At 33.8% G+C, this 8,012-nt stretch overlaps 1 protein-coding gene across 2 annotated transcripts in view; it reads left to right on the forward strand.

Annotated features, from left to right (window-relative positions):
• Positions 1-1,984, forward strand: part of LOC126709922 (mediator of RNA polymerase II transcription subunit 33B) — a 10,944-nt gene extending 8,960 nt beyond the window's left edge. For both annotated transcript variants that reach the window (XM_050410292.1, XM_050410293.1), the window contains 2 exons: positions 108-314; positions 689-1,984. In XM_050410292.1, coding sequence (XP_050266249.1) covers positions 108-314; positions 689-1,809 — 1,328 coding nt within the window. In that variant the 3' untranslated portion in view covers positions 1,810-1,984. The remainder of the gene's footprint in view (positions 1-107; positions 315-688) is intronic.
• The last annotated feature ends 6,028 nt before the right edge of the window (positions 1,985-8,012 follow it).

The raw sequence follows: 8,012 nt of genomic DNA on the forward strand, positions 1-8,012 counted from the left end.
AAAGGACCTTTGGGAATGGTTGCCTAGTCTTGTTTTTTATTTAAATTTTTGGATGTTAAGTGCAGTTGTTAGATTGTTGATTGAGCCCCTCACACTCTTTATCTCAGGACTCAAAGATCTTGCTGATTTTCTTCCGGCAACGTTGGCCACCATTATGAGCTACTTTTCAGCTGAAGTAACGCGGGGCATATGGAAGCCAGCTTTTATGAATGGAACTGATTGGCCAAGCCCTGCTGCGAACTTGTCTATTGTTGAGCAACAGATTAAGAAAATCTTAGCTGCTACTGGTGTTGATGTCCCAAGCCTTGCTGTAGGTATGTCCTTTTATTCTCTAGATATGTGGATTATCATTGTTATCTGTTGAATACATGTTATGAATAATCTCCATTCATTCTGCTCCCACGTCAAGATTACATATTCTATCCTGAGTGTCTTTCAGCAAAAGTTGCAACTCTGGAGTTTGAGGTACATAATATGTCATAATTATATAAATGTATGGGTTCTATTGTAAAGGGTTCATCAATGATAAATATATTATTGTAATATGGGTAAACACCTATAATGATGACACAAAATGATCTTCTATTTTTCTGCAGTTGCTTGTAATTTTAATATTTGTGGGACAGCAAATTTTGGGTTCAACAAATCAATCTGTTGACGTTAGATGTCTCAACTGCTTTGTTTGCAGGTGGGAGCTCTCCTGCGACGCTTCCTTTACCCTTGGCTGCCCTAGTAAGCCTCACAATTACTTATAAACTTGATAAAGCCAGTGAACGCTTCCTCACAATGATAGGCCCGGCCTTGAGTTCCCTTGCTTCTGGTTGCCCCTGGCCATGCATGGCCATCGTTGCCTCATTATGGGCCCAGAAGGTAAAGCGCTGGGGTGACTTCCTTGTGTTCTCAGCTTCTGGTACTGTTTTCTACCATAACAGTGATGCTGTGGTCCAGCTTATTAAGGCCTGCTTCACGTCTACCCTTGGGCTAAATTCCTCCCACATTTGCAGCAATGGTGGTGTAGGTGCCCTCCTTGGCCATGGCTTTGGCTCCCACTTCTCAGGTGGGATCTCTCCAGTTGCCCCTGGAATTCTCTACTTAAGAGTGCATCGGTCTATCAGAGATGTAATGTTCATGACAGAAGAAATTGTCTCTATTCTAATTCTCTCTGTTAGAGATATTGCAAGTAGTGGGTTGCCTAAAGATAAAGTGGAGAAATTGAAGAAGACCAAGTATGGGATGAGATATGGGCAGGTTTCTCTTGCTGCAGCAATGACACGTGTCAAACTTGCAGCTTCACTTGGGGCATCATTAGTTTGGATATCTGGTGGATCAAGTTTGGTGCAATCCTTGATCAAAGAAACTCTTCCTTCTTGGTTTCTATCAGTCCATGGATTAAGGCAGGAAGGTGGAGAATCTGGAGGAATGGTTGCGATGCTAGGGGGTTATGCGCTGGCATACTTTGCTGTGCTTTGTGGTACATTTGCTTGGGGAGTGGACTCATCATTGCCAGCATCACACCGGCGGCCAAAGATTCTTGGGGCCCACTTAGAATTTCTTGCAAGTGCACTAGATGGAAAAATCTCTCTTGGTTGTGATTGTGCCACTTGGCAGGCATACGTGTCAGGATTTGTGAGCTTGATGGTTGGTTGCGCACCAATGTGGTTGCTAGAGGTGAATGTGGATGTGTTAAAGAGGCTGAGCAAAGGATTGAGGCAGTGGAACGAGGAAGAATTGGCTCTGGCCCTGCTGGGAATTGGTGGGATAGGTGCAATGGGTGCAGCAGCTGAATTGATTATTGAAACTGAGTTTTAAACTGAGTTTGGAAAAATGCCTGATTTACTTATGTGTTTTATATCCTTGATACTACAGGTAGAGGCATTGTTTGTCCACTAGAATACATCATCCAATTAGTATAGCTTTCTGTAGAATCGTAGGTCATGTAAATTTTGAACAGGATATATAGAAGAATAGATTTTGTGTTTCTGTACATTGTTTGGAAAATTTTCATGCTTACTATCATTTTCATTCTCATAACATGATGATCTGATTAAGGATAAAGCTGTGCACATACACATTCATGCCCACACATTTTACAAATGTAAAATATGTGACAACATTTTACCAAGTGGAACGAGTGGAGGTCTAAAAGTAGGATTTAAAGGAATTAGTATGAGGAGAAAAATGACGTTTTCGTGTCAGAGTTGGGAATCAAATCTTAGAGCCTAAGATTTCTAATCCTCATAAAAATGAACGAACTTGATCTTGGGTTTTTGAGAGAAAATTCTAAGCCTGTTTGAGACCCAATCAGAATTGAGACGCTCAATGAGTATTTCTCTTTTAATCCTCATGAATATAATTGTTACCCATTGGTTTAAGGTGAATAAAATCATTTGCTTACTAGACTTGCAAGAAATTTATTGCTAATCTTCTCAAAAAAAAAAAAGAAAAAAGAAAAAGAAATTTATTGCTAACTCCTATAATTGTTTGAGGAGAATAAAGTACCTGTAACTGAAATGAAAATCTTCAAAAGCACTCATCTATGACTAAAAGAACTTGTCGTGCTATCAATACCTTTATGTGGCGTTTGGTACTGGGTGATGTTTTTCTCAAGAATGTTTAAAGATTCTCATGTTTAGTTGCAAATCACGTCAGAGAATCAGATGCCACGGAAATCTGGATTCTCCCTTTAAACCCCTCTTAGTAGGAATGAAGATTCCCTTTAAAACAAGTGGGTATCCAGATTCTCAAGTTTAAAGAAAATTATATTTTTTATAAATTGATAATTTTAACCCATTTTCCTTATCATTTAAGCAATTAAGATAAATTATAAAACAAATCATTAATATCTTTTCTCTTGTCTTTATCCTTAAAAAAAAGTTTGAAAAGGACCCTCCATTATTACCAGGTATTCACTTTTGCTGTTGTGTGTGTGTTGTTTAACAAATTTTTTATTATTTATTTAGAGGAAGATATATATATATATATATATATTTTTTTTTTTCCCTTTTAAAGGACTTGGTAGTTCACATTCAAATCTAAGGATAGAATAAGAAAAATAAATAATTAATTTAAGATTCCTGGGAATAAACCAAACATTGGTGCCGTTTGGATTGCGCTGAAACCGGCGTCTGCGTTTGCGTTCCTTTTTTTTTTTTTTTTTTTTTTTTTTTTTTTTTTCATTTCACGCGTTTTGCTGAAAGGCAGGGGCAATTATCACTGTAGCAGTACTGTTCATGGGACCCACAACCACTTTATTCAGAAAAAAAATATTAAAAATGGGTCCCACGGCACTATTCACATATTTAAAAATTATTTTGCTACAGTATTTTCAGTTTTCAGTTTCAGCAACAATAAGTTCAATTCAAATGGACCCATTATCATCTCACATTCCTTGAAATCTTAAGAGATTCTCAATTAAACCAAACATAGGAATAGCAACATTTCTAAGCATTCAGATTGCAAGGAATCACATTTTTAGGAATCTAGATGCCAAAAATAATGTGAATTCCTCCATACCAAACGCCACATTAAGATATAATTTTATTTTTACACAATAATTGAAAGATCTTGTAATTTGTTCAAATTTACCTTCGCAGTGAGCGACTACATCACTATCATCATTATCATTTTATTTGGATTGGAAAATTAACAACCAAACATTTGTGCCAAAAATCCGTCCAAAGTACTCTACGAGTTAGCGACTACATCACTATCATCATTATCATTTTATTTGGATTGGAAAATTAATAACCAAACATTTGTGCCAAAAATCTGTCCGAAGTACTCCACGAGTTAGCTCAACTAGTTTGAGTTTTTAAAAAAGGAAAAAGAAAAGACCTAGCCTAAGTCAAGCATTTTTAAGTTTTAGGTCCTCCCCCAAGTTTTTGGAGGTCCATTTTAGATTTAGAGATTACAGGATAAGAGGCAACCTTGTAATCTATGACCCTTGTATAACATCAGTAGTTTCACCAGTTAGAAATTTAGGATAAATTGCTAGCAATTGCCAATAGGATTCAATTGTGTTCCATCAAATTTTATTTAGCTTATGGTCAACTCAATTTCTTAAAAATTGGATTTTCCAGGCTTGCTAAATTACCATCCATCTCATGTATGAAAACAAATTTCACCTACAACAAGTTGAATCCTAGATTTCACATATTTTTATTGAAATGAGAAAAGAATATCGTTTGATTATAAGGCTTACTATTATGAACACAGAATATGGCCTAATAACTACTGTTATCTTTTTATATTATGTGTAAATATCCTTGGGGGAAAAATGACACAGTCTCTATTGCAAAGTCTCTATCACTAATTCTTTGCGTAATTTGGCATTTTTAATCATCCACTCATTTTTGCTAACCCCCCACTCATTTTGCACATATATATATATATATATATTTTTTTTTTTTCCTTTCTTTCTTTCTTTAATGAACTAGTATAGTGATGAAAGACAGAAACTTCCACATCTTTCACATATATTAGCATGCAATGAGATACGTGATATGATAACTATAAAGTTCAATAGTGCCACTAATTTACAGTAATAAAGAAGAGATAGGTTGGGTGGATCCCAATTCCCAAGAGCTAATTTTGGATAGCAGTAATAAAATAAGAGGGCAATTCCTCTAAGAGGATTGACAAAGCTAAACAAATATAGTTTTTAAAAACTTAAAAAGTTACTTTATCTATTTTATTAACTTACTTTACAATACACCCAATATTAAAACATCTATTTTTAGCAACTCATTTAAAATAATATAAACAATTCATTAAATAATAAAAAACAACAACCACAAAAACCAATGGCAACAACACCTCCACCGTTGCCCCTACTAGTCACAACCACAAACCACATCAAAAAAAAAAAAAAAAAAAACAACAACAACAACAACAACAACAACCACAAACCAACAACCTTCCTCTCCCACTTCTCAACCTGCAACCACCAGCCATAGCAAAAAAAAAAAAAAAAAAAAAAAAAAAAAAACACCCAAATCGGGAAATCATGACCCATCAATTCACGTGTGTGGGAAAGTGTCTGAGCGTGAGTGAATAAAATAATATTTCTAGCAAATAACTTTCAGCTACAGTGGGCTGTTATCTTTAGTAGCCCCCTGTAGCAATGAGTCAAAATATTATAGGTTTAACAACTTTGTTGTGGGGTGTGTTTTTGGTGTTTGGGTTGCAATAATGACTATTTAGTCATTTTAGCAATCTCAAGCAAACATCAATTATGCAATCGTACTTTAAAAAAAAGTACATATTCTTTTAACAAATGTTAGGTTGAGAATGATCCAATTTGTGATTTCCTTCCTCTCTTGTATTTTCCACTTACCTGTCTTTCTTGAGCTAAGAGCATCTGCATCAGTGGATGCAAAAATTTTGTAAATTTGCACCGAAAAAACCTACTTTTTCTATTTTATACTCCTATTTTTACAAAATACCTACATCAGTTTGTCTATTATATACATTTATACAAATAAAATATTCATCTTCACCTACCATCAACGATCAATCCACACCCACCTAACCACCATCATCAACCACCATCACCCCAAAACCCATGATCAAACAGAAAATCCAAAACTGATCAAACAAAAAATTAAAAAGGATCGAAACCCCAAAACCCACTGATCAATGCCCTCCTATTCAAACTAGTCCCATTTGGAAGATTCACAGTCAAATTCACCAAACTCTCTTCCCCCAAAACCCCATAATTCTTGAATTTCGACCCATCAGTGGCAATCTGAAAGAACATAGCGTCTCCAATCCTCGCTTTAGACTCAAACTTAGCTTCCTCAAACTTAGTATCCAATCTACCACTTGTGAACTCTCTCCGAGAAATCCCTAGCAACCCAACTTGATTTAAGAAGGCTTGGAACTTCGGGTGCTCCAAGCTCGAAAAAGAGACACTCAAACACCCAATCAGTGAGAAAATCAAGTGCACAATCAATTTGAGTCTTACTTAGTGTCAGCCCAAGTGAAGTTTTCGGACTCTTGAGCTTCTTCACATTATCTTCCAACATAGCAAGAGGTGAGAGTGAAGCTGAAAATGAGAGAGTATGGTGAAGGAGAGAGAAAAAAATGTAAAATATTAAATACAAGAGCTACAATAACCGTGCATATATGCACGGTTACTGTAGCACTTGTGCATTTTTACACAATTTTACACCCACTAATGTGGGTGTTTTTTTTTTTTTGGTCAAAATGTGTAAAATGAAGTGTTTTTTCTATTTAACAAGACTTTGCATCCATTAATGTGGATGCTTTAATAAAAGAGAGAATAGATACTTGTTGACTTCTTGTTGCTTTGGACCCCAGCATAGAAACAAATAATAGTGGCAATAAAAAAAAAAAAAAAACAAAAACAAAATCCCTTTCAAGACTCCCTGGTGTTAGAGATGATATACTATGAGGTGATATATCCTCTATCGGATGTATATTTCTTCCCTCTCACATGAAGGTAGATCTCACATGTGTTGGATCCACTTCCGTATGAGAGGGAAGAAACATACATCTCTTAAAAGAGATTATTTATTTATTTATTTATTTATTTATTTATTATTATTATTATTATTCAAAGTTGGAAAGGGACTTATAAGACTTTCTGGCAACATCATTTAATCAAAGATATTTTGTCAACAATTTCCTCTTTAAGCATCCAGAGTCATCAATTTAGTAATATAACTCTACAAACAGTTATTTTATTTATTTTACCTTTTCACTTTATAGTACACCTACTGTCAATGAATTTATATTTTTAACTATTTGATCAAAATAATATAAAAGGGATTTTATATTATTAAAGCAGTGTGAATGCAGAGAAGAGAAATGTACGAAGCAGAGAGGTGAAAGTTGAAACGGAGAAAAAGACAGTAAGGCGAAAAAGAGAGTTTTTTAATTAAAAAGCAGTGTAAACACAACATTTAATAATATAGTATATCCGCCCATTTTTTTGTTCTATTTGAAAAATCAAACTTTTTAAGGGAGTATTATTTATTGTCTTGTCTATTTTTTAAAAATGTATAAGTTTTCAAAACTACTCTTAAAAAAATTTATCAAAAAATTGAATTAGTAAATTAATAGGGGTATAATAGGAACATTAGTAAATTAATGACTTTTATTTTTAAAAATAGGAAAATATTTTGGGACTTCTCAAAATGGAATAGAGGACAAAAAAAGTGGGATGAAGGGAGTATATTTTTTTACCTATGAATTATCATGTATAGTCAAAAGTAGCTGTACAACATTCTCCAATATTAAAAAAAAAAAAAAAAAAAAAGTAGCTATACAGTATAACCATGGAGCCAAAAAATATGAATTTGACTTCCCAATATAGTTACATTTTGGTATTTATTGGTGCTAAAAATAGTAATATAACTTTTTAGTATCACCAATAATATTAGTGCTAGCAATAAAAAAAGGGAATCCACTTTGGCAATAATAATCCACCAGATGAGGCGTCAATTTGCAGGATGATTGGTGAAGGCCTGAAGGGCACTTTTCATCAATCTGAGGACGGGATGAGGCGGTAGCTGATTCCTCACTTAGTATTTTCTGAATGTTCTCGACAATTTCCTCTATAAACTGTGACTCTTGACTGAAATTCCAAGCGCACCCACAATTTTTTTTTTTTTTTTTTTACCCACAATTATTATTATTATTTTTTATTTTAAAGAGTAGAAGTTAGTGAATCAACTGATCATACAATAAATAGGAAATGATCTATGAAAAATATATAGAATGAAATGCCAAAAATCTAATTGTATATTCATTGAAATTTAATTGATTTACAGTATTTCTATGGCAAATTAAAACCAACTACTTCCAAGCAACTAACAACCAAAGATATAATGATTTGATTTTTGTTTTTATAATTTCATAAAATATTCAATATATTTAAGTGTATATATATTTTATTGGTAGTGTTTGTAAGTAAAATACCAAATTAATTTATTTATCATCTCGTATTATTTAACTTTAAAACAATTTTGTTATTTAATTAAAAATTT

This window comes from Quercus robur, chromosome 12 (genome assembly GCF_932294415.1).
Source record: "Quercus robur chromosome 12, dhQueRobu3.1, whole genome shotgun sequence".
Taxonomy (NCBI): domain Eukaryota; kingdom Viridiplantae; phylum Streptophyta; class Magnoliopsida; order Fagales; family Fagaceae; genus Quercus; species Quercus robur.